The sequence below is a fragment of the Jaculus jaculus genome, chromosome 13 (assembly GCF_020740685.1).
Source record: "Jaculus jaculus isolate mJacJac1 chromosome 13, mJacJac1.mat.Y.cur, whole genome shotgun sequence".
Classification (NCBI taxonomy): Eukaryota; Metazoa; Chordata; class Mammalia; order Rodentia; family Dipodidae; genus Jaculus; species Jaculus jaculus.
Window position 1 is genome coordinate 22,323,899 of NC_059114.1, and position 27,196 is coordinate 22,351,094.

Genomic DNA, 27,196 nt, shown 5'->3' on the forward strand with positions numbered 1-27,196 from the left:
ATTTGCAACCATGCCGGCTTGGTTCAATTTTAAATGGTTTTTGAAGGGTAGTATATAAAATAGAGTATTTTAGGATATAAGTAACAGAAGACAAAAATTAGACAAACTCACCGGGCATGGTGGTGCACCCCTCTAATCCCAGCACTTGGGAGGCAGAGGTAGGTGGATTGCTGTGAGTTAGAGGCCACCCTGAGACTACATAGTGAATTCCAGATCAGCCTGGACTAGAGCAAGACCCTACCTCAGAAAAACAAAACAAAAAATAAATAAATAAAATCAGACAAAGTAAAACTGGCTTAAACAATAACATTTTCTCATGTAAGTGTGAAGTTTGAAGTGAGGTCATGAGCATGGTTCAGTCTGGGCTACTATAATAGCAGCCACCATCTTCACCACCACCACAGCACACAGCATCACCATTTGCACAACAAAACCACAGCATCAGAGACTCAGTGCTTCCTATTTCACATCTGGGGGAGTGACAGTCTTACCTATATATACCTTGACAGAAATGCTTGACCTTGCTGATTGGACCAACCTGAACTCTGGTGACAAGGGGAGGATTCTATTTTCCAGCTGGCTTGGCTGACAGCCATATCTGGACCATACTCGATGATACAGGAACAACAAGAACATACAGTTGGTTTATCCAGGGAAGTCCTGGAGCTGGAAGTGGAGCCAGCCCCACACAGGCTTCATGGATGCCCTACGCAAGGGAGGGGAAGGGACCGTGGGACATGGGAGCTGTTCCAGTAATGGGGTCAGATAGTGCTTTTTTCCAAAACTATGTTTATTACGCAATTTCTTCTTGTTTTAACTTTACACTAATCTGGTGAGAGAGCATTGTTCAAGTTTGGTTGACAAAACCCACCTGCACAAAGACATCCAATTAGCCTTTCTCCTAAATAGCTAACTTATTTTTGTAGCTTGCTCTTAGAACTGTGAATTCTTGTAAGTCAGCAAGATTTAGACCATGGGAAAAATTGAGAATTAATGAAGTTAATTTGGCTCTCTTCATGGTAGAAAACAATTGCCAAGACATAAGCTACCACAAAGGAGTTGAGTCTAATCATGAACAACCTCCAGAGCAGAGATTCTTTTGTAAATATTTTTTAAAAATTTTATTTTTTTGCAAGCAGAGAGAGAAGACAGACAGAGAGAATGGGTGTGCCAGGGCTTCCAGCCACCACAAATGGACTCTAGATGCATGTGCCACTTTGTGCATCTGGCTTTATGTGGGTACTGGGAAATCAAACTGGGTCATCAGCAGAGCAAAGTTCTTTAAGAGGAGGAAGCTGAAAATTTTTGAGGCCAGCCTGGACTTCATAGAGTGACTACCAGGTTACTCAATTTGTTCTTGATAGTTCAAGTTCCTAAATCATCCCTATGTGATAGATTAAAAAAAAATCCAAGTACTTGTAGTTCCCTTCCTTCAAAAGCTGGAGCCTGTTTCCTTACATCAAATCTCAGCTAGCCATAGTCTTACTTTGGTACCAGTAGACTGCACTAGGAGAGATATTGTGTAAGTTCTAATACTAGGTCTCAAAGGTTTGTCAGTTTCTACTATTGCCCTAAGAACTTTCCTGAAGCATGAGAACAGGCACAGTGTAACCTCCTGAAGGCCTGGAGACCATGTATTGAGAGCCTTCAGCCATCCCAGTAATTTTAGCACTTGGGAGGCAGAGGCCGGAGGATTCTTGCAAGTCAAGACCAGCCTGGTTTTGAGTGAGTGAGTTCCAGGCCAGCTACTGCTATATAGTGAGAATATTTTTCAAATAAACAAACAAACAAATAAATAAATTGTTATTAGTAAGTAAGACAAAACAGCAAAACAGAGAATCCCATAAGATATAAGTTGAGAAATGTATCTGGTTAGATCTTTTGATTCTCATTGCAGCATTATGCTGTCTGCAATCTAATTTTCTTTTTTTGGTTTGCTTAAAAATATTTGATTTATCAGGGCTGGAGAGATGGCTTAGCAGTTAAGGCATTTACCTGCAAAGCCAAAGGACCTTGGTATGATTCCCCAGGACCCACATAAGCCAGATGGATAAGGTGGGCACATGCATCTGGAGATCATTTGTAGTGCCCTGAGGCCCTGGCATGCCCATTCTCTCTCTCTCGTTTGCTCTCTCTCTCTCTCTCTCTGCCTCTGTCCCTCTCTTGTTCTCTCAAATAAATAAAATTAAAAAAATTTTAATTTGATTTGCCTGTTTATTTGAGAGAGAGAGGAACAGACTGATAGAGAGAAAATGGGTGCACTAAGACCTCCAGCCATTGCAAATGAACTCCAGACAGACATATGTACCACCTTGTGCATCTGGCTTACGTGGGTACTGGGGAATTGAACCTGGGTTCTTAGGCTTCACAGGCAAGCTCCTTAACTACTAAGCCATCTCTCCAGCTCCCCCCTTTTTTTGAGGTAGGGTCTCACTTTAGCCCTGGCTGACCTGGAATTCACTATGTAATCTCAGGGTGGTTCGAACTCATGGTGACTCCTACCTCTGCCTCCCAAGTGCTGGGATTTAAAGGTATGCGCCACAACGCCTGTCTTAATTTTCTAACATTATAGTCTATTTAGACTTCACCATTATGGATTCTGCATACAAACAGATTCTAATTCCAGCTGTGCTTGTTAGAACAGTGCTGCCTTACAAAGTCATTTAGCCTCACTGCACTGTGGTTTTCTCTTCTCAGATTAATTAAGTCCCTTCCTCTCCACAGAGCTACTGTGAGGATCAAAGAGAATGTATATAAAGTGCATACTACTGCTTCTAGTATATAGGACCATACTCATAACAGGTGGAGTGTCCCTCATCTGAATACCTGGAATCTGAAGGGCTCTGAAATCTGAATTTCAGATTAGGAACACTCAATGTGTAATGTCTCTCTAAATACTTCAAGATTAAAAAACAAAACAACAAAAACCTCCAATGGCTGGCTCAGTGAATAAAAGTGGTTTCTGCTCAGTCATGAGGCCCTGGAAGGGCCTAATTTACCAGTTCAGTTTCCCCAGCACCCACGTAAACAGTTGGATGTGGCATACCTGTAACCTTGGTTTCCTGAGGAATCTGAGCATTGTTGGAGCTCCTGAAGATGGCAGCTTCAGATTCAGTGAGGGACTGTCTCAAGGAAATAAGCAGACAAGGGCTGGAGAGATGGCTTAGCAGTTAAGTGTTTGCCTGTGAAACCTAAGGACCCCGGTTTGAGGCTTGATTCCCCAGGACCCACATTAGCTAGATGTACAAGAGGTGCACGTGTCTGGAGTTCATTTGCAGTGGCTGGAGACCCTGGCACGCCCATTCTCTCTCTCTCTCTCTCCCTGCCTCTTTCTCTCTATCGCTATCAAATAAATTTAAAAAAAATTTTTTTAAAAAGAAATAAGCAGATGAGCGATAGAGGAGGACACCCAACATTCTCATCTGACCTACACATGTGTGTATACATGGTCAGCACACACACATGCATACACCACATCACACACACATACACACAGCAAACAAACAAGCAAACAAAAAAGGCCTCCAAGATCTGAAACCCTTCAGGCATCAAGTATTTAATATAGAAAGACTCTGCCTGTATTGTTACCTCTCCTCTTCATCTGAAAGAAAAACAAAACAATCCACAGGCTATCTATGGAGGTCTACCTCTTAAAATTCCTGTGTAGAAAGACCACCCCTGGATAAGAGGAGAAAGGAGGATCATAGTTTTACATTTTTTTGTTTTTGTTTTAAATATATATTTTTTTATGTAGTTAGTTATTTGAGAGAGAGAGGGAGAGAAAGAGGCAGATAGAAAGAGAGAATGGATACACCAGGGCCTCTAGCCACTGCAAATGAACTCCAGATGCATGTGCCCCCTTGTGCATCTGGCTTATGTGGGTCCTGGGGAATCGGACCAGGGTCCTTAGGCTTTGTAGGCAAATGCCTTAGCCACTAAGCCATTCCCCAGCCCCTGTTTCATCACTTTTGCCCAGGCTAAACCGGAATTCACTTTGTAGTCTCAGGGTGGCCTTGAACTCACAGCGATCCTCCTACCTTTGCCTCTCGGGTACTGGGATTAAAGGTGTGCACCACCATGCCTGGCACAAACATTTTGAGAAATTGTCTTTCAAAGAAGTCTAGGTTCTTGACTTTCTTATTGTCAGTGTATGTGATATGCTGCTTGATGTCCACTAGGGGTCGACAACATATTTCATTAATGCGCCAGACTGTATGCACCTGCCACAAGGCAAATACTATTTTACTACTTCAATTTGGCTGTGAAACGTAGACTTTTTATTTATTTATTATTTTTTTTTGAGGTAGGGTCTCACTCTGGTCCAAGCTGACCTGGAATTCACTATGTAGTCTCAGGTGGTATTGAACTCATGGCGATCCTCCTACCTCTGCCTCCCAAGTGCTGGGATTAAAGGCATGCGCCACCATGTCCAGTTTGAAACGTAGACTTTTAAGCTCTATTCACTTCACACTAACAGCTACTAAGCAGGTGCTTTATTCTTTTTAAGGCATTAAAAGAACTCATAATATGCGTTTTCAAGAAAGTCAGCCTTTGAAAATTATTTTGGAAAACAGCACCTGTACTAATACACTGGTGATTCAGCCAAGGTAATGAGCTTTCTGATACCTGTTTGTCTTCTTTCTTGTTATATGAATGCAGTGCCATTATTTAGTGAAGAATTAAGCCCCTAGAGCTTTTCTTTCCTATTTTTTGTTTGTTTTTCTGGGTAGGGCTTCTCTCTAGCCCAGGCTAACCTAGAATTCACTGTGTAATTTCAGGGTGGCCTTAAACTCACAGCAATTCTCCTACCTCTGCCTCCTTAGTGCTGGGATTAAAAGCGTGCACCACCATGCCTGGCTTCTTTCCTATTTTTTAAAATATATTTTATTATTTATTTTAAACAGAGAGAGAGAGAAAGAGAAGGGAGATGGGCATACCAGGGCCTCTAGCCACTGCAAACAAACTCCAGATGCATGTGCCACTTTGTGTATCTGGCTTTGCGAGGGTACTGGGGAATCAAATCCCAGTCATTAGGCTTTTCAAACAAGTGCCTTTAACTGCTGAGCAATCTTTCCAACCCTCTCTCTCCAGTGATCTTCCTAACTCTACCTCCAGAGTGCTGGGATGAAAGTGTGTACCACCATGCCCAGCTAGCATTTCTTTTTCTTTCTTTCTTTTTTCTTTGTAATTAAAAAAAAATGTTTATTTGAGAGAGAGAAAAAAAAAAGAGATAGAGAATGGGCTCTCCAGGGCCTCCAGCTGTTGCAAACAGACTCCAGATATATGCACCACCTTGTGCATCTGCCTTATGTGGGTCCTGGGGAATCAAACCTTGGTCCTTGGCTTTGCAAGGCAAATGCCTTAACTGCTAAACCATCTCTCCAGCCCTAGCATTTCTTTCTCTCTCTCTCTTTTTTTTCTTGAGGTCTTGAGTGTCTCTCTCTAGCCCAGGCTGACCTAGAATTCACTATGTACTCTCAGGCTGGCCTTGAACTCACAGTGATCCTCCTACCTCTGCCTCCTCAATGCTGGGATTAAAGGTGTGTGCCAAAATGCCTGGTTTACCTTTTCTTTTTTGATAAAACATTTCTCTGTTATTGACAATTTTCATATATGTACATAATGTATTTTGATCATAATCTCCTTCCATTACTTTCTTTTGTTCCCCTCCCTAACTCTCCTACTGATTCCCTTCCTTCTAGCTAGTCCCTCTTCTATTTTTGAAGTAATGTTTATGTGTTACGGTGGGTGTGCATTGGCACTTGTGTGGAGGGCAACTTCAAGGTGTCTGTGTTCTACCTTCTTTGACACAGGGTGCCTTCCTGCTGCAAGGCTAGGAGACTGCATATGAATGTAAATGTCAGAATAGCTGGTCCAAAAGCTTCCAATTATCCTGGCCCCGCCTCCTATTGTCATATGCATTTGGGATCACAAAAGCATGTGCCACTTTATATCTGGCTTTATGTGGGTTTTGTAGAATTGGATCCACAGGGTTTGCAAGCAAGATCCTGTACCTGCTGAGCCATGTCCCCAGAGCTCACTCTTCTATTTTGATGTCTCCCCCCACCATTTTTCATTATTACTATTGACATGTTGATTGATGGGCATGGTTTGTTCCAGTCTTGGGCATAACTACTATGGGGATCACAAATGCAATAGCCACTTCCTGTCCAGAAGATAGCAGTCCAAAGCACAGCTCCCCATCATTTGGGTCTTACATTCTTCTGCTTTTTTCTTTTTTGCTTTTTTTGGAAGTAGGGTCACTTTAAGCCAGGCTGACCTAGAATTCACTGTAGCTCCAGGCTGGCCTCTAATTCACAGCAACCCTCCTACCACAGCCTTCCAAGTGCTGGGATTAAAGGTGTGTACCACCATGCCTGGTTCTTGCGTCTTACCATTCTTTTCTCCACCTCTTCTGCAATATCGTGGAGGGTGTGAGAGGTTTTTTTTAGTTTTTCAAGGTAGGGTCTCACTCTAGCCCAAGCTGGCCTGGAATTCACTATGTCATCTCAGGGTGGCCACAAACTCACGGTGATCCTTCTACCTCTGCCTCCTAAGTGCTGGAACTAAAGGATTGCACCACCACACCTAGTTTTATTTTATTTATTTTAATATGTTTATTTATTTGTAAAGAGAAGAGGAGAAAGAGTGTGTGAGTATGGGTGTACCAGGGCCTCGTGCTACTGCAAGTGAACTCCAGATGTATGTGCTACCTAGTGCATCTAGCCTTATGTGGGTAATGGGGAATCAAACCTGGGCCAGGCCAGCAGGCTTTGCAAGAAAGTTCCTTTACCAGTGAGCCATCTTCCCAGCCCAAGATGTCTCATTTAATGCTGAGCACTTAAGTGCCACTCCTTGTCAGCATTTTGATGAGTTTTAAGTCTCCGAGTAGTCAAAATCACCTGCAAAAAAAATGGGCTTTCCTGGCCAAAAGTGAGAGCAGCACTAATCTATGGACATAAAAATAAATATTTAAAGTGCAATTTGCTGGGCACAACATAAGCAAACAACAGATCCTAGAGCTTTTCATGTCCTGCTTTATGTGGGTTCTGGGGATTTGAACTCAGATACTAATGCTTGCATGGCAGGTGCTTTTTTTTTTAGTTTTTTTTTTTTTTAGTTTTTCAAGGTAGGGTTTCACTCTAGCCAAGGCTGACCTGGAATTCACTATGTAGTCTCAGGGTGGCCTCAAACTCACCTACTTCTTTCTCCTGAGTGGTGGGATTAAAGGCATGAGCCACCATGTCCAGCTTTCAAGTGCTTTCTTTATTCACTGAGCCATCTCCCTGGCCCAGTGGTTTTTTTTTTTTTTCCTTAATTTTATTTATTTGCAAGGAGAGAGAGAGAGAGAGAGAGAGAGAGAGAGAGAGAGAGAGAGAGAGAGAGAGAGAGGGGGAGATATTGAGAATGAGAATGAGGGAGAGAGAATGAGAATGGGCTTGCCAGGGCCTCCTGCCACTATAAGCAAATTCCAGATGCATGTACCACTTGTGCATCTGGGTTTACATGATACTGGGGAATTGAACCTGGGCTGTCAGGCTTTGCAAGTAAGTGCTCTTAATCACTGTGCCATTTTTCCAGCCCTCTAGCCCAGTTTTAAAAAATATTTTATTTGGCTAGGCATGGTGGTGCACACCTTTAATCTCAGCACTTGGGAGGCAGAGGTAGGAGGATCACCATGAGTTTGAGGCCACCCTGAGATTACAGAGTGAATTCCAGTTCTGCCTGGGCTAGAGTGAGACACTGCCTTGAAATATATATATATGCAAACTCAAGATACATGTGCCACTTTGTTCATCTGGATTTACCTGGGTATTGGGGAATTGAATCTAGGTCCTTTGGCTTTGCAGGCAAGTGCCTTAACTGATAAGCCATTTCTCTAGCCCATAGCCCCATAGCTCAGTTTTTTTTTTTTTAACTTGAGACAGGCAGAGTCTTTTTTTTTTTTTTTTGTATTAAGTTGTTTGGTATCTTAGGGGATAGGGCATAGCCCAGTGGTAGAACTCTTGCCTAACATGTACAAAGTCAGTTTGATCCCTGTCACCACCAAAAGAAAGAAGTATCCTGTATAGCCAGATGTGGTACCTCTTATCCTAGCACTTGGGAGTCTGAAGCAGGAGAATCATGAATTTAAGGCCAGCCTGGGCTCCATAGCAAGACCCAGTTAAAAAAAAAATTGCATCTTGTATAACACCTCTTCTTTAACAAAGAAAAAGTTCACAACTGGATTTGGTAGGTGTTCCAGACATCTTGACAAGAAATACTGCAAAGCTAATGTCTAGCATCTGTTAGCACGAAGATTGCATAAAATCTTAGAATTTCATTTTAATCTAACAACAGCTTACTTTCAAGAGGAAGGCAGAATTTATAATGTATTTTTTTGTTTTTTAAATATTTTTAATATTTTAAATTTTTCCCTTATTTATTTATTGTTATTTTAGTTTTTTTTTCAAGGTGAGTCTCACTCTAGCTCAGACTGACCTGGAATTCACTATGTAGTCTCAGGGTGGTCTTGAACTCATGGCGATCCTCTTACCTCTACCTCCTTTGTTCTGGGATTAAAGACATGTGCCACCACACCTGGCACATTTATTTTATTTATTTATGAGAGAGAGCACTTCAGGGCCTCTAGGCACTGCAAACAAACTTCAGATGCATGTACTACCATGTGCATCTGGCTTATGTGGGTTCTGGGAAGTCGAACCTGGGTCCTTCGGCTTCACAGACAAGAACCTTAACTGTTAAGCCATCTCTCTAGCCCTTTATTTATTTTAATTAATTAATCTATTTATTTGGGGTTTTTCAATGTAGGGTCTCGCTCTAACCCAGGCTCATACCCAGCAACTAAATGTTTTATAAAAAGACAGGCAAAGACGATGTAAAAGTATGTTTCCATGAAAAATGTTCAACACTAGTCATTAGAAAAAGGCATAGTAGCTGGGCGTGGTGGCACATGGCTTTAATTCCAGAACTCGGGAGGCAGAGGTAGGAGGATTGCCATGAGTTCGAGGCCACCCTGAAACTACATAGTGAATTCCAGATCAGCCTGTGCCAGAGTGAGGCCCTGCCTGGGGGAAAAAAAAAGGCAATCTAAACAACTTTAAATCTGTGAATTTACAGCTTATGTAAATGATATGTTAATAAATAATAAAGTCTGAGGGAGCCTAATTAAGCTAGGCATTGTGGCCCAGCACTCAGGAGATTGAAGCAGGAGGTTTGCCTTGAGTTCCAAGCCAGCCTTGATTATAGAGATTTAGTCTCAGAAAACTCAACAAGAAAACCAGAAACAGCCTCGCATGAAAGGACATTGGATGTCAAGAGAGCCTTAAGGGCTGGAGAGATTGCTCAGTGGTTAAGGTGTTTGTCTTTGAAGCCTAACAACCCACGTTTGTTTCCCCAGTACCAATGTAAAGCCAGATGCACAAGGTGGTGTATGCATCTGGAGTTCCTTTGCAATGGCTAGAAGCCCTGGTGCACCCATTTTCTCTCTGTTTCTGTTGGGTGTGGTGGTGTAGAGGTAGAGGATTGCTATGAGTTCAAGGCCATGCTGAGGCTACATAATGAATTACAAATTAGTCTGGGCTAGAGTGAGACCCCACCTTGACAAATAAAACAAAAAAGAGTCAACGCGAGAACATTCCAGAGGTCGCCAGGCTCGGCGATGCCCGATGCCCGTGTGGACGCGGATGTCCCTGGGACAGCCCCTCCCGCTGCTGGGAGGCGGCACCTGTCCAGCCGCCCTCCGCTTCCGCCCGCCCGCCCCGCAGCTTCGGATCCGGTTTCCAACGCCTCTTCCTCCCAGTCCCGGGCGAGCCGCGTTGGGTTTATGTCTTTATTTGACGAAAACGAGCTGTTGCGCAGCCATTGGTACCTGTATTGGGGAAACATAGCATACAAGCAAGAAGCTTACAGCCTCAGTGGCGAAAATTTTTTCATGTCAGAGACCGAGAACTCTTGCAGTCGTTTATGTCATCCCTTCTCCAGACAGAAGATACCAAAAAGTTGCAATCAAAGATCTCTTCATCTTATTGATAAGGTCACTAATAAGCCAAAATGTCTGTCAATGTCAACCGCAGCATGTCAGACCAGTTCTATCGTTACGAGATGCCCCGTCTGATTGCCAAGGTTGAGGGCAAAGGAAATGGAATCAAGACAGTTATAGTCAACATGGTTGACGTTGCAAAGGTGCTTAATCGGCCTCCAACGTATCCCACCAAATATTTTGGTTGTGAGCTGGGAGCACAGACCCATCTTGATGTTAAGAACGACCGTTACATTGTCAAAGGATCTCATGAGGCGAATAAGCTGCAAGACATGTTGGATGGGTTCATTAAAAAAATGTGTCCTCCTTTGGGCTGGAGAGATGGCTTAGCGGTTAAGCGCTTGCCTGTGAAGCCTAAGGACCCCGGTTCGAGGCTCGGTTCCCCAGGTCCCACGTTAGCCAGATGCACAGGGGGCGCATGCGTCTGGAGTTCGTTTGCAGAGGCTGGAAGCCCTGACGCGCCCGTTCTCTCCCTCTCTCCCTCTATCTGTCTTTCTCTCTGTCTCTGTCGTTCTCAAGTAAATAAACAAAAAATTTAAAAAAAATATTAAAAAAAAAGGATGGATGCAACCTAGCTTAACAGTGTAAAGCTGTTTTCAATCAGAAGTGCAACATGTATGTGCAAAAGCTAAAATAGCATAACATCATGCTACACTTGATACTAAAAAGCTATTACTATAAGTGGTCTGTAATTAAGCCCAGTGAGACATCTAGGGAGTCCATCCATGTATCAGTGAACAGATGTAGTTTGCTTATTTCTAGAATGTTTCTTTTGGAAAAACTAGTGATGGACACATTTGGATCACATTTATACAATTCTAAAAATAAAGATTTGATTTTGGGCTCTGAATGCCTCACCCTAAAGTAACTGGCTCCTTTAATAGATGTATCATCTAACCTGGTAAGGTCCTGGGATTGGGGCCTATTTGATTTTTTTGTTAGTGCTGAGGCTATACAGAGGTCTTCAGCAGAATGTAGACACAAATTTAATTATAATGACCTTTTCAGCCACTAAGAAATTAATAGTACTTTCAAAGTTTATCCTTAGTCCCTAAAGTTTATCTTTAGTCCCTTGAAATTGGTTAATGGTAATTCTTTTGTCGTACTGAGGTAGGCTAATGATCAGTGTCAGTGCGACATCTTCCTGAGAAGAAACGACCTGAGTGTCCTATAATCTTAAGAGCAAGTTTTGAAACTTGGAATTGTGGTTTTTCAGTTTGTGTACATTTGCCTCAAATTGTAGTCTTTGGAGTCATGTGCATTGCACGTTGGATGAGCCAGGGAAATTATTACATTAACAAATAGGTATTTAATGTGTATGTAGTGGTTGCTCTGTACTGAGAGAAAAGCTTTGAGGTGTAATTAAATAGTAAGCTATGATTTTATTTGGGAGAAACAGGAAAAGGTGCACTTAATCTCTAAAACTGAGCGTACTTTTACAGCTTTTACCCTTAAATTATAATTTAAAGTTGTTTGGGAAAAAAAAAGAAAAAGAAAACAAAAAAGAAGGAACAGATAATTAGGTAGTCGAGGAGAGTGGCCAGGACCATACTGCCCCGCCTGTGTTGAGTAGCTTCATCCTGCTGCCTCTCCTCACAGTGTAATGCAGAATTCTAGATGTTTCGTCCTGGTGTTTTGTTCATGCCACAGCTTTTACATGTTAACGTTCCAAATGCCCTTTTATTTTTTTTAAGATTTTTATTTTATTTATTTATTAGAGACATTGAGAGGGAGAGAGGGAGAGAGGGAGAAAGAGAGAGAGAAAGAAAGAGAATAGGCGCACCAGGGACTCTAACCACTGTAAATGAACTCCAAACGTATGTACCAACATGTGCATCTGGCTTACATAGGACCTGGAGAATTGAACCTGGATTCTTAGGCTTCAATGGCAAGCCCCTTAACCACTAAGCCATTTCTCCAGCCTCCAAAATACCCTTTTATTCTGAGCTATCTTAGTTGTCCTTCATGTGCAGGTATAATTTCAAAGTTTACTGCAAGCCTTGCCATTCATATATTAGGAAGAAGATAAGCACTTGGGGGTACATTCTTCTAAACCTAGGTCTGCTTATTCCAGAATAAAGATTTTCATTATCAGTTTGTAAGGTTCTGCCTTTGTGTTTTTCAGATAATGTTATTTTCTTTTTACTTTATTTTATTTTATTTTTTATTTTTTGGTTTTTCAAGGTAGGGTCTCACTCTATCCCAGGCTGATCTGGAACTCACTATGTAGTCTCAGAGTGGCCTTGAACTCATGGTGGTCCTCCTACCTCTGCCTCCTGGAGTGCTGGGATTAAAGGCATGCACCACCACACCCTGCTATTTTATTTTATTTTTTATTGACAGCTTCTATGATTGTAAACAATATCCTATGGTAATTCCCTCCTTCCCCCCACTTTCCCCTTTGAAACTCCACTCACCTTCATATAACCTTCCTCTCTCCATCAGTCTCTTTTATTTTGACATCATCATCTTTTCCTCCTATTATGATGGTCTCGTGTAGGTAGTGTCAGGCACTGTGAGTTCATGGATATCCAGCCCATTTTGTGTCTGGAGGAGCATGCTATAAGGAATCCTACCCTTACTTTGGCTCTTACATTCTTTCTGCCACCTCTTTCACAATGGACCCGGAGCCTGGGAAGGTGTGATAGAGATATTGCAGTGCTGAGCACTCCTGTCATGTCTTCTCAGCACCATGGTGCCTTCTGAGTCATCCCAAGGTCACTGCCATCTGAAAAGAGAAGCTTCTCTAACCAAAAGTGAGAGTAGCATTAATATATGGGTATGGACATTAAGAGAAGTGCTTACCAGGCAGTTTGGTGAGCATAGTATATACATTTAACCTGACAACAGCAGAAGTTATACCCCTAGAGCTCATGACTACCCCTGTTGTAGGTTTTCAGTATCAAGGATGTATTCCCTCCTATGGAGTGGGCCTCCAGTCCAATTATAGAGCCATTGGTTTCCCCCATAATAGATGTGCTACTATTATACCTGTTGGCTCATTTGGCCTGGTTGGCCAAATAAGGCTTGCAGTGTCCATTGTTGAGTATTGTCACTGGTGATTTCTCTGTCTCCCATTGAACTGCATGCAGAATGGCTTCTTCCAGCTTTCTGTCAGCTGGTCTACATGGAGGAGGTTTTCAGCTCAGCTCCAGCAGGATTTCTCAGTGACCTTGCAGCCCAAGTATATGGAGTCTTCAGCAATAGGGTCTTACCATCTATTCCTGGTGAGAAACGAAGGACCTCAGTAATGGCCTATAATGTTTGGGGACATCAGGGACCTCCCTGGCCAACAGTTCACTGGAAGGTATCCCATCCTTGGCACTGGAAATTTTCTAGTAACAATCTAAGACTCCTGAGTATTCTATTGTCCAAAAACGTAGGTTTCCATATGACTTATTTATATCCTCTTAGATTTTGGTTAGCCCTCCCTCCACCTTTCCCTTACTCAATTTCTTCCCCTGACCTCACTTAGGCCTTTCCACCTCCATTAATCTGTTTTTACATATATACAACACCATCCTATTAAGCACCTCCTCTTATATTCCCTTTATATCTTCTTTCTAGTTTACTGGACTCTGTTACTGAGTTTTAGTCCTATTCACACTTAAATCCAGACATTTGTTGCTAGGATCCACATATGAGAGAGAACATGTGACAGCTCAGGCTGGTCTTGAAATTGAGATCCTCCTGCCTCAACCTATGAGTGCTGGGATTACAAGCATATGCCACCTAGCAAATGTTATTCATACTTTTCATTGCTTTTTGTAGATTGCTTGCTGAAGCAATTCTTCTTTTAACATCAAGTCAAGAAGAAGTTACCTTTGCTGTTACTCCAATGAATTTTTGCCTCAAGAGTTTATATGAAGAATCAGTGGGTAAGAATATTTTTCTTGTGCTGAGATGGGCCATACTTCTGGCTTTTTTTACGGTTAGATGCAGGGTATGTATCAGTAGTATAATATTTACTTCAGCCTAAAAACAGTAAGGTGTAAAAAATTGTAAAAACATTTAACAGGCTGGGCATGGTGACACACCTTTAATTCCAGAACTTGGGAGACAAAGGTAGGAGGATTGCTGTGAGTTCAAGGCCAGCCTGGGACTACAGAGTGAATTCCAGGTCAGCCTGGATTATAGTGAGACCCTACCTAGAAAAAAATGTTTAACAGACCTGGGAAGTTGAGACAAATAGTAATGAAAGTATTTGGTTTGGGCTGGAGAAATGACATGGTGGGTAAAAGCACTTGTGCAAGTGTGATTACCTGATATTGGATCCCTAGAACCCACACAGAGCTGGACATAGTAGCAAGTGCCTGCAGTCCAGTACGCCAACAGTAAGACAGGAGGCAGAAAGAGGAGGATCCCAGGAAACTTGAGGACCAGCTAGCCTGGTGAACAACAAGAGGCCCTGCCTGCCTCAAACAAGGTGAAAGGCAAGGGCTGACACCTGAGGTTGTCTAACCTCCACACTTGTGCTGTGGGTATGCATATGCCTGAACTCACCATATAAATGCACACCCCTCCCTTTCTCTTTCTTTCTCTCTCTCTCACATGATAAATTAAAAAATTAAGTATTTGGCTTTGAACTTCAGGATGCTTTAAAAAATATGAGAATGGGGCTGGAGAGATTGCTTAGTGGTTAGGGTACCTGCCTAGAAAGCCAAAGGTCCCAGGTTCAATTCCCCAGGGCCCATGTAAGACAGATGCACAAGTTGGCACATGCACTTAGAGTTTGTTTGCAGTGGCTGGAGGCCCATTCTCTCTCTCTCTCTTAAATAAAAATAAACAAACAAACAAAAAAAGGAGAATGGTTATTGACTGGGCATGGTGTCACATGCTTTTAATCCTAGCACTCGAGAGGCAAAGGTAGGAGGATTGCTGTGAGTTCAAGGCCAGCCTGGAACTATAGTGAAAGTTCTGGTACAGCCTGGGTTAGAGTGAGACCCTACCTCAAATAAGAAAAACAAAGACAATAATTTTACATTTGAAGGGCCTGTGGGACACAACAGCTATTTTGTCACTTAGTATACCTCTTTGTTATATTTACATGAGCTTTTGCTTTAAAATGCCTTATTGTCAAAAAGCTCAGAATTAGAGTGCTAAACCTCCGTCTTAGTAATAACGGACTTTCCTTAGAATCTTTGGCCTATTTTGTAGTATTTTACATAATATAGTGAACATCAGATCACTGTTGACTTGTAGTGCCGACAAGAAGAGTTACTGCTCATGCTGAGTTCCCATCTTATTTGACGGATGGATCTCAGAGGGTTTAAACCCTAACCCTTGGAAAACTCAAGTTCTCATTTATACCCTCCCCCATGTTAACTAAGGATAGCCAGAGACTGGTTTAAACCTGAATTGAAACCTTGCTTTTTAGCGTAAGCATGTTGTCTTTTGTGTAGCAACTTGTTAAAGTTGCCTTGCTCACATCTTGCTGGAGGTTGCCGAGTGGCATCTTCTCCAGAGTGTATACTAACTACTACATACCATAAGGATGCCAGCTGCTGTCAGCACTTGCAACCATAGCCCTGCACGTGGCTTGTTTCTTGTGCACACAAAATGAGCAATACAAACTTAAAAATGAAAAGTGATTCAACTAGTCAACTATTATGGCATATCATTGGTGATAACAGAAGCCAGATGTAGCTTAATTAAATGGAACCAAATTGATTTTCTAAAACAAAAATTTAAAGCTTGGGAGGGAGATCACTGGGGATACCCAAAAAGTCACTGAACCAAGGTTGGAAGTTTTCCTGGTTGTATCACCTCTTAACCTTGTGTGCATTGCAGATTGCTAGGCCCCAGCCCACTGCAAATTGTGAGCAAATCCTGCAGTGTACTGGAGTGGCCAGATGTTTCTAAGTAGGGGTAGTTTTTGTGTTGTGTATTTGTTCCCAGCCTGCACATGTGGAATAGTATGGAACCTAGTTCTCAGGAAGGCCCATACCTGGTTAGAGTGCCTGAAAGGAACCTGAGAGACCCTTCTGTCAAGTCTGAGCTCCTGACCGGTGTTTAAGATTGGCCTTAACTTCGAGAGGAAGCCTAGGGACCTTGTCTGGGAAAAGAGGAGTCTACAACCCCAGCCAGTATTGTTTGACCACTGGTTTTCTCTCTTTGACCCCCACCCCATGTTTAGGTGAAAATAAAGGTCAAGACCTTGTCCCTTCATCAGCCAGTACCACAGGCTTGTTTACTTACCAGTCGGTTTCCTGGTGGCCTGTGTGCCTCAGCTGCTCCTGTGAGTCAGGGTAGAACCACCCGGGTAGGGAAACCCACACTGCCTTGTTCCTGTGATTGCTGTCAGTGAACGAATAAATAAAAGCTGTACTCAAAAAGTGAAAAAACAAAACAAAAAAAAAAAAAGAAAAACAAAGAGGGCGGGGGTGGGTGGGAGGATGGTTATTAAGGAAAACCTCTTTCACCCTCCTTTTTTTCTTTTCTTTTCTTTTCCCTCCTCCCTCCCTCCCTCCCTCCCTCCCTTCCTTCTCCTCCCTCCCTCCCTCCCTCCCTCCCTCCTTCCCTCCCTCCCTCCCTCCCTCCCTCCCTCCCTCCCTCCCTCTTTCTTTCTTTCTTTCTTTCTTTCTTTCTTTCTTTCTTTCTTTCTTTCTTTCTTTCTTTCTTTCTTTCTTTCTGATAGTGTCTCACAATGTATCCCACTCTGACTTTGATTTGTGATTCATCTCCCAAATTGCTGGTAGTACATGCTCCCTCTAACATGCCCAGTGTGTGTTAGGATTCTAAGGTTTACTTCTCATTTTTTATCTTTGGTATTTAGTATGGAGAAAAACTAACCAGCCAGCAATCTGATTGATATGATCTTTGACTACATAAGAAAAGAATGACTTTGAATTAGGACTTTAAAATATTACATACATAAGGCAAAAATGTGAATACTACTTAGGTCAGTTTTTTTTTTTTTTAAAGATTTGTCTACTAGGACGACATTTTTTGTTTATTTTTTAAACTTTTTTTCTTTTCCATTTTTTAAATTAACAACTTTCATGATTATAAAAAATATTCCATGGTAATGCCCTCCCTCCCTCCCTCCCTCCACTTTCCTCTTTGAAACTCCATTCTCCATCATATCCCCTCATCCTCTCAATTAGTCTCTCTTTTATTTTGATGTCATGATCTTTTCCTCCTATTATGATGGTCTTGTGTAGGTAGTGTCAGGCATTGTGAGGAAGCTAGAAAAGAGATATAAATGGAAGAGAAAGGAAGGGAGGGGGTACTTAATAGGATGGTATTGCATATATGTAAGTAGAAGAATAGATTAATGGGTGAAAAGGCCCAAAGTGAGGTCAGGAGAAGAGATTGAGTAAAGGAAAGGTGGAGGTAGGTCTAATCAAAATCTAAGAGGTTATGAATAAATCATATGAAAACCTACTTTTTTGGACAATGGAACACTCAGGAGCCATAGATTGTTACTAGAAAATTTTCAGTGCCAGGGATGGGATACCTTCCAGTGAGTTGTTGGCCAGGGAGGTCCCTGATGCACCCAAAACATTACAGGCCATTGCTGAGGCTCTTGGTTTCCCACCAGGAATAGATGGTAAGATCCTATTGCTGAAGACTCCACATACTTGGGCTACAAGGCCACTGAGAAATCCTGCTATTTTTTAAACTTTTTAATTGACAACGTCAATAAATACAAACAATATACCATGATCATAATCCCTTTAGCATTTTGTTGTTGTTTATTTTTATTTATTTATTTGAGTACAACAGAAAAAGAGAGAAAGAGGGAGAGAGAGAGAGAGAGAGAATGGGTACACCAGGGCCTCCAGCCATTGCAAACGAACTCCAGATGCATGTGCCACCTTGTGTATCTGGCTTACATAGATCCTGGGGAATCAATCCTTGAACCGGAGTCCTTAGGCTTCACAGGCAAGCATTAAGGCATCCCTCCAGCCCCCCTCTAACATTTTGATTATGAAATCTTGTTCGGTCCTTTTTAGCACAATAGGCTCTTTGAAACTTTTTCACCTTAGATCCTTTGATTTTGGTGGCTGCAGTAGAGCAACTGTAGAGGAAGGAATAGCTTTATTATTTTGCAGAGATCAAGAAGAAACGTAGGACCTGGTGTGTGTGAGGCAAGTGTTCTATTACTGAGCCATACCCCCAAGGTCAGGAATGTGTTATTTCAAAGTGAGAAGACTGCAAAACTAAGGCTTCCATTGGGTCAGCTGTCTTGTGCAGTGTTGAGCTTGTGCAGGCTCTGTTCTGCTTTACCTCTGCATCCATCTGGTCTTCATAACACCTCAGGGATGTAGGCACTATTACTGACAGACACATGCAGAAGCTGAAGTAGAGCAACCTGGGACCTGCCTGTGTCACTGTTCACAGGTAGCAGCTTGTGATCCTAACGTGGAGAATAAGGCTTCAGTGAGTGGCTCATTATTACTGCACTTCTCTTTCCTCCCTTGGGTCTGCTCCAGCATTCTTGTTTGAAACTCAGAAGAGCATGATCTGGAAAATGTGCACTTGGCTGAAGGAAGGGTCCATTTCTGTTCCATCTTGTCATCTGTGAATAGAGATGGCTGTTTAGTAACCAGTAAACACTTTCTCTTATGAGTAGCTTTCTTTTCTTTTCTTTCTTTCTTTTTTTTTTTTTTTTTTTTTGAGGTAGAGTCTCACTCTAGCTCAGGCTGACCTGGAATTCACTGTGTATTTTCAAGGTGGCCTCGAACTCACAGCGATCCTCCTACCTCTGCTTCTCGAGTGCTGGGATTAAAGATGTGCACCACCATGCCCGGCTCTCATGAGTAGCTTTCTAATGAGTAGTTATAATTATGGTTGGCTGGGGACACAATTATTTAATGTTGTTATTGAGCTCCATTTTTACTACTATACTGGCCACAGTATAAATATTTTTGCTTGAGGTGTATATATACTTAATGTATCCTTGGATCCTTTAAAAATATTAATCATTTAACCTTTGCTTTTACTACATATTTAACTTATTTTCATTAAAAAGAAAAAGAAAAAGCTGGGCTAAAGAGATGGCTTTGCAGTTAAGGCACTTTCCTTAAAAGCCAAAAGACCTAGGTTCAATTCCCCAGGACCCACATGAGCCAGATGCACAAGGGGGTACATGCATCTGGAATTTGTTTGAAGTGGCTGGAGGCCCTGGCATGCCCATTCTCTCTCTCTCTTATTTTTATTTATTTATTTATTTTTAAATTTTTATTAACATTTTCCATGATTATAAAAAAAAATCCCATGGTAATTCCCTCCCTCCCCCCGACACTTTCCCCTTTGAAATTCCATTCTACATCATATTACATCCCCATCTCAATCATTGTACTTACATATATACAATATCAACCTATTAAATACCCTCCTCCCTTCCTTTTCTCTCTCTCTTTATCTGCCTCCCTCCCTCCCTTCCTTCCTCTTTCTCTCTCTCTTACATGCACAAATAAATGAATAAATAATAAAAAATAAGAAAAAGTGCCAGGCATGGTGGCACATGCCTTAAATCCCAGCACTTGGGAGGCACAGGTAGGAGGACTGATGTTTCTTCAAGACCACCCTGACAGTACATAGTGAATTACAGGTCAGCCTGGGCTATAGTGAAACCCTACCTCCAAAAAAATCAATCCCCCCAAAAAAAGAAAGACAGAAAGAGAAAGAGAGAAAGAAAGAAAAAAGAAAAAAAAGAAAAACACTGGGCATGGTAGCACACATCTTTTTGTGTGTGTGTGTGTGTTCTTGATGTGGGGTCTCACTCTAGTCCAGGCTGACCTGGAAATCACTATGCAGTTTCAGCATAGCCTTGAACTCACAGTGATCCTCCTAACTCTGCCTCCCAAGTGCTGGGATTAAAGGTGCGCACCACCATACCAGTGAGCACACATCTTTATTCCCAGCACTAGAGAGGCAGAGGTACGAGGATCACTGTGAGTTCAAGGTCAGCCTAGAATCACAGAATGAATTCCAAGTCAGCCTGGAATAGAGTGGGACCCTACCTTGAAAAGAAAGTTAGAAAACCTACAAATAAAATCAGTCACCTGAAATCCAAGTCTCCAAAGATAGGCACTTTGGTAGAGTAATATATCTTCTTTATACTTCATATTGAACACCAGAGGCTATTTGAATGAAGCTAATAAAGTACAAAGAAATGGTTAAAAGGAGTGTTGTATGTGTGTACATATAGTCCTGAAAGGATATGACATGGATGTCTATTGAAGATTTGAGATTTGAAATATTCAAGACAATAACACAAAGTAATTATAAAAATATACTTACCGAGCTGGGTGTGGTGGCGCACACCTTTAATCCCAGCACTTGGGAGGCAGAGGTAGAAGGATCACCGTGAGTTCGAGGCCACCCTGAGACTACATAGTGAATTTCAGGTCAGCCTGGGCTAGAGTGAGACCCTACCTCAAAACACACACACATACACACACACACACACACACACACACACACACACACACACACACACACACATATTTACCAATTTAGAAAAATAGAATATATTATTGAGTAGGTTATAAAATACATACAATCACACTTTCATTTAAAAATGTGTGTTTTAGGAACTGGAGAGATGGCTTAGCAGCTAGGGCACTTGCCTGCAAAACCTAAGGATCAGGTTTGATTCCCCAGTATCCACATAAGCCAGATGCACAGGGTGGCACTTGCATATGGAGTTTGTTTGCAGTGGCTAGAGGTCCTGGCACACCCAGTCTCTCCCCCTCTCCAAATAATACATACATTAAAAAAAAAATGCACTTCAGCTGGGCATGATGATACATATCTTTAATCCCAGTACTTGGAGGCTGAGGTAGGAGGATTGCTGTGAGTTCAAGGCCATGCTGAGGCTTCATACTAAATTCCAGGTCAGCCTGGGTTAGAGTAAGACTCTACCTTGAAAAACTAAAAACAATAAAAAAAGTGCACTTTAGGGTTTAGAGAGATGGCTTGGCTGTTAAAGGTGCTTGCTTATAAAGCCTGATGGCCCAGGTTTGATTCCCCAGTGTCCATGTAAAGCCAGATGCACCAAGTGGCACATGGGTCTAGAGTTTTATGCAGTTGTAAGAAGCCTTGGTATGCCTATACTCTCTCACAAATAAATAAAACTTAAAAATCTGTACTTTAGCTGGGTGTGGTGGCACATGCCTTTAATTCTAGCACTCGGGAGGCAGAGGTAGGAGGATCACCATTAGTTTGAGGCCACCCTGAGACTACATAGTGAATTCCAGGTCAGCTTGAGCTAGAGAGAGACCCTACCTTGAAAAAACCCCAAAATAAAAATGTGTACTTTATAAAAGTTATAACTTTATAAAAGTTATCTTTATAAAAGATGTGGGCTAGAGAGATGGCCTAGCAGTTAAGGCATTTGCCTGTGAAGCCAAAGGACCCAGGTTTGATTCCCAGGACCCACGTAAGCCAGATGCACAAGGGGTACATGTGTATGGAGTTTGTTTGCAGTGGCTAGAGGCCCTGGTATGCCCATTTTCTCTCTACCTCTCTCTCTTTGCTTCCAAATAAATAAATAAATATATTTTTTTTAAGTAGAAGTAGGGCTGGAGGGATGGCTTAGTGCTTAAGACATTTGCCTGCAAAGCCAAAGGACCCAGGTTTGATTCCCCAGGCCCCACGTTAGCCAGATGCACAAGGGGCACTCTGCATCTGGAGTTCATTTGCAGTGGCTGGAGGCCCTGGTGTGCCCACTCATTTTTTCTCTCTCTCTCTCCCTGTTTCTCTGTCAAATAAATAAATAAATAAGATTTTAAAAAGAAAGAAAGTAGATGTAAGACAACCAATTACTCTGCTTACCTGAATGTGTTTCTGCAGAAATTTAGAACCAGCTGGCAATAGTGATGACATTTTATGAGCCTTAAGGACAACTGAGGTCATATGGTCCCTCAAAATGGCTACAAAATAATGTTGAGGTATTTTCATAAGACTTAATTAAAATTTTATTGTAACTTGTTCTAAAGTTAAACTTGAAAAAGTTAATAAATTACATGAAAAATAAATTTAAAAAGTAAACATATATTTGGAAACAAATCTCAATACTTCATTAAGAAAATCATAAGCCAGGCTGGAGAGATGGCTTAATGGTCAAGGCATTTGCCTGCAAAGCCAAAGGACCCAAGTTCAGTTCCCCAGGACCCATGTAAGCCAGATGTACAAGGGGCACATGGGCCTGGAGTTCATTTGCAGTGGCTAGAGGTCCTGGAGTGCCCATTCTCTCTTTGTATGTCTCTTTTCTATATCTCTCTGCTTGCAAATAAATAAATAATTTTTTTTTAAAAAAAAGGCTGGGTGTGGTGGCACACACCTTGAATCCCAGTACTTGGGATGCAGAGGTAGGAGGATTGCTAGAGTCCGAGGTTACCCTGAGACTGCATAGTGAGTTCCAGGTCAGCCTGAGCTAGAGTGAGACCCTACCTTGAAAAAAACCCAAAAAACAAAAAACAAAAAAAAAAGAAAGAAAATCATAAGCCATGACCACATGACTTATGATGGCTGAATATGGCTAATTCAGAAGTGCAAGGTTGCTTCAATATTAGAAAACATGTTCATATCAGACACTCTTTTTGTGTGTGTGGTATACATGCATTTGGGTACTCTTGTAGAGACCAGAAGTTGCTCAGTTGCTCTCTACCTTATTTACTGCGGAGGGTCTCTTAGTTGATCTTTCCTGCACATGATGTCTGGCTCCTTTCATTCAGCACAGTGGTTCCTAGGTTCATTCACAAAGGAGCATGTATCATCAGTACTTCAAGCCCTTTCTGACCATATCATATTTGGTTGTATGGCTGGATCATATTGTACTTACCTCTTCATGAGCTAATAACACCAGGCTCTCCACTGAGGCTTTTGTGGATAATGTTGCTAGAAGTATTTGTGTGAACTATAAGGTAGAAGCCTCTTATTAAAGACAGAAACAGGGCTGGAGAGATGGCTTAGTGGTTAAGCACTTCCCTGTGAAGCCTAAGGACCCCAGTTTGAGGCTCGATTCCCCAGGACCCAAATTAGCCAGATGCACAAGGGGGCGCTCGCGTCTGGAGTTCGTTTGCAGTGGCTGGAGGCCCTGGCGTGCCCATTCTCTCTCTCTCTGCCTCTTTCTCTCTCTGTCTGTCACTCTCAAATAAGTAAAATTAAAAAAAGAAAAGACAGAAATAGACAGAGCTGGTCATGGTGGTGCTCACCCTTAATCCTCAGGAAGGTCACAAGCTTGAAGCTAACTTGAATTACACAGTGAGACTACTCAAAAAAAAAAAAGGAAATGAAAATAAAATGTCAAGTGCCAGGCATAGTGACGTGCAGCACTAGTCCCAGCACTTGGGAGGTGGAGACAGGGATCTTTGGGATGCTCTGACCATCCAGCCTGGCCTACTTGTTGAGTTCCAGGCCAATGAGAGACTTTGTCTCAAAGGAGGCTCCTGAGGATGACATCTGAGGTTTTCTGGCCTGCATACACAGGTACACAAGGTGCATACACATATACACACACATGTAGTGCATATATATACATATGTATTTAACAAGAAAACGGGGAAAAAAGAAAAGAAAATGGGGCTGGGGAGATGGCTTGGTAGTTAAAGCACTTGCTTGCTAAGCATAAGGACTCATATTCAACTTTCCAGATCCGATCCCACATAAGGCAGATGCACAAGGTGACATAAGCACACAAGGTCGCACATGTGCACGAGGTGGTGCATGCGTCTGGAGTGCCAATTCTCTCTCTCTCTCTCTCTCTCTCTCTCTCTCTTGCATAAAAAAGGCCAGTCTGTTGGACTTGCCTCAGAAAATTGTAGGTCTACAGAACTGGAGAAAATATTTGCAAATCGTGTATGATAAAGGGCTAGTATATAAAATAATCAAGTGACATAAACTCAAGTGAAAAGCGGGCAAGAGATCTGAACAGATATTTCTCCACAGAAGATGTAAAATCACCAGCAAGCACATGAAAGGATACTTAACCTCATTAGTCATTCGGGAACTATGAGTCAGCCCCTAGTGAGTCACTCCTTCACACCCCTAGGCTGATTGTAATCCAAAAGATGGACAATAACAAGTTTTGCCAAGGGTGTGAAGAAACCGGAACCCTCCTACACTGCTGGGGATTGTAAGATGGTATATCCACCATTGGGCAACATCTGGCTACTTTTCCCAATGCTAAACATAGAGTTACTTATGACCTCTACATCTACATCCAAGTAGGTGAAAAGAGACATTGACACAAACTTACATATGAATGTTCACAGCAGCATTCATTATGTCTAAGAGCCAAAAAGTAAAAGTCAGGGGCTAGAGGTATGGCTTAGTGGTTAAAGATACTTACTTTCAAAGCCTCCTGGCTTGGGTTCAAGTCCCTAGTACCCACATAAAGCCAGATACACAAAGTGGCACATGTATCTGGAGTTTGCAGAGACAGAAGGCCCTGGATTACCCACCCAAACACTCTCAAACTCTTTATCCCCTCAGTTCACAATAAATAAATAATAAAAACATTAAAAAGTGAAACAGCCAAAAGGTCCAGGGGCTGGGATGAGATGGCTCAGTGACTAAAAGCACTTGCTTGCAAAGCCTGATGGCCTAGGTTCAATTCCTCAGCCACCTATGTAAAGACTTATGGGCATTTGTTTTCAGCAGCATGAGACCCTAGCATGCTCATACACAGACCCACATACACATGGAAAAAATAAAAGAGAAGGCAGGCAGGAAGGGAGGGAGAGGAAGAAAGGTAGAGAGAGAAAGAAAAGAAAGGCTGGACGTGATGGTACATCCCTTTAATCCCAGCACTGGAGAGGCAAAGGTAGGAGGATCGCTGTGAGTTTGAGGCCACCCTGAGACTAGACAGTGAATTTCAGGTCAGCTTGGGCTACAGCGAGGTCTTACCTCAAAAAACCAAAAAAAAAGAAAAAAAGAAAGAAAGAAAGGAAGAAAGATACATGAAATTATGACTATAAAGCTGGGCCTGCAGTTGGGCAGGTAGACCAAGAATTCAAGGTCATCCTCAATTGCATAGTGCATTTGGGCTATATGAATCTCTGTCTCAAAAAAATTTTTTTAAGTTAAAGAATTAGAGCTGGCAGCTGGAGAGATTGCTCAGAGGTTAAAGCATTTGCCTGCAAAGCTTAAGGACCCGTGTTTGACACTCCAAGTCCCACATAAGCCAGACATACAAGATGGCACAGCACACAAGGTCACACATGCCCATAAGGTGGTTCAGGCATCTGGAGTTTGTAGTGGCTTGAGGCCCTGATGTGACAATTCACTCTCTCTCTCTGTCTCCTTTGCCCTCTTTCCATTAAGAAAAAAAAAAAAAAATTAGAGCTGGCAGTGGTTGAACCTTTAGTCCTAACACTTGGGTGGCTGAGGTAGGAGGAATACTGTGAGTTCAAGGCCAGCTTGGATCTACAGAGTGAGTTCCAAGTCAGCCTAGGCTAGAGTGAGACACTGCCTTGAAAAAACAAACAACAAAAATTAATTAGATTTTATGGTATTCAGATTATTTTTTGCTTATAGCAAGTGTCACAAAACATAGTAGACTCAGCTGGGTGCTTCTCACTCCAGCTCTCATGCAGCCATGGTTAGAGAGTAGCTGGGCCACCCAAAGATGGGGAAGATGGTGGATATACACAGCAGAGGCTGGGAACTCCACCAGGCTCTAACCAGAATGCTGTCCTGTGGTGACCACTCCATCAACCCTGGGTTGGAAGTGGAGACTATAAGTCTCTTATGGTCTGGGCCCAGAAACTGGCACAGATCACTTTACCAACACAGAGCCCACTCAGATCCAAGAGGACATAGACTTATAGTCTACCTCTCAATGAAGGAATATACATGTGTGTATGTGTGTACCAAGTCCCAGACCAGAAATGAACAGAAAACCACCAGAATAAAAATTAAAAAGGAAAGCCGGGTGTGGTAGTGCATGCCTTTAATCCCAGCACTTGGGAGACAGAGGTAGGAGAATTGCCATGAGTTCGAGGCCACCCTGAAACTGCATAGTGAATTCCAGGTTAGCCTGGGATAAAGAGAGACCCTACCTTGAAAAATAAAACAAAAAAAAAATTAAAAGGGAGAGTCTTCATTAAGCCGATGACTGTTCCCTCACAGCAAGGAGGACAGCAGCCCAGTCCTACTTTTACATTGAGTTTTTAAAGGCAAAAACCATATTCCTTAACAATGATCTGAAAACTCTGCAGACACCCCCCCCCTGTAATTGTCTTTAGCAAGATGAGCAAGCATGATTACAAAAGCAGAATTTTTGCAGTTAGCACCAGGTATGAAGCAGATACCAAATATCAGGTCATCTTGACCCCAGGGTGAGAGCAAACACCAGATGCCTTACTGGGAACACATCATCATTCTTGTAATTAATGGTCTGTGCTAATCTTTAATTTCCTATGGCTTCTTGAGAATGTCAAGATGATTGAGTGGCCTAAGATGGCTTCTCTTAGGTCTGTTTATCAGAGGTTGTTTCATTCCCCTGAATGTATCTGAGTCAAATCTTAGACTTATCAGTTACCATAGCCTCATACTTGATCCTGAGAACCATTAAATTCTCTGTTGGATAAACTTGATTAGAGCATTTAAAATGCAGGGATCTATCATGAATCCTAAAAGTAACAGAATTATGGATCTGGAGATGGCAGTAATCAGAGTAGTGAGCCAAGGTGACCAAGAGAACAAATTTTCATACAAGCAAATGAGCAGCTGGTTTACAGAAGTACAGTCTATATGATTCAAAACAATTTTTCAAAACATACTTATGAACCAATATGCATATAAATCATGTAGTTGGGTTGCCCTAACCATAGCTCTGTTTTATTCTATTTTAGTCCAAATTGTCCTTTTCTCTTATTATCCCTCTGGGTTCCCCTTAAACAGTTCTGTCTTTGGGATTCCTTCAGCTACTGACAGAAAAGTTCAGCCCCTCAGAAGTTAACTCTGACAGTGACTTAGTGCATCAGTCCAGCTTTCAGCTTTTCCATTACACTTCCCTCCTCTTCCTTCCTCCTCCTTTCCCAACCAAACACAGCAAACACCAGTAGGACTGGTGGACATCATGCTTATGATTTTAAAAAGTATCTAATGTTGAATTTCTCAAGCTTCTGCCAGGTATACACCAGTCAGCTTCTGGAGTGACTAGAGCAATGCTGTAGTCTCCTTGCCTCCAAGCTC

General features: G+C 42.1%; 1 protein-coding gene and 1 non-coding gene across 2 annotated transcripts in view; both read left to right on the forward strand.

The window, feature by feature from the left end:
• The window catches only part of Rad9b (RAD9 checkpoint clamp component B), a 70,118-nt gene that overhangs the window by 11,374 nt on the left and 31,548 nt on the right, over positions 1-27,196 (forward strand). Inside the window, exons 5-6 of the mRNA XM_045132116.1 lie at positions 4,508-4,607; positions 13,814-13,920. Coding sequence (XP_044988051.1) covers positions 4,508-4,607; positions 13,814-13,920 — 207 coding nt within the window. The remainder of the gene's footprint in view (positions 1-4,507; positions 4,608-13,813; positions 13,921-27,196) is intronic.
• On the forward strand, positions 21,806-21,935 carry LOC123454384. The gene has a single exon (XR_006633350.1). It is a non-coding gene; the product is annotated as a small nucleolar RNA SNORA33 (small nucleolar RNA).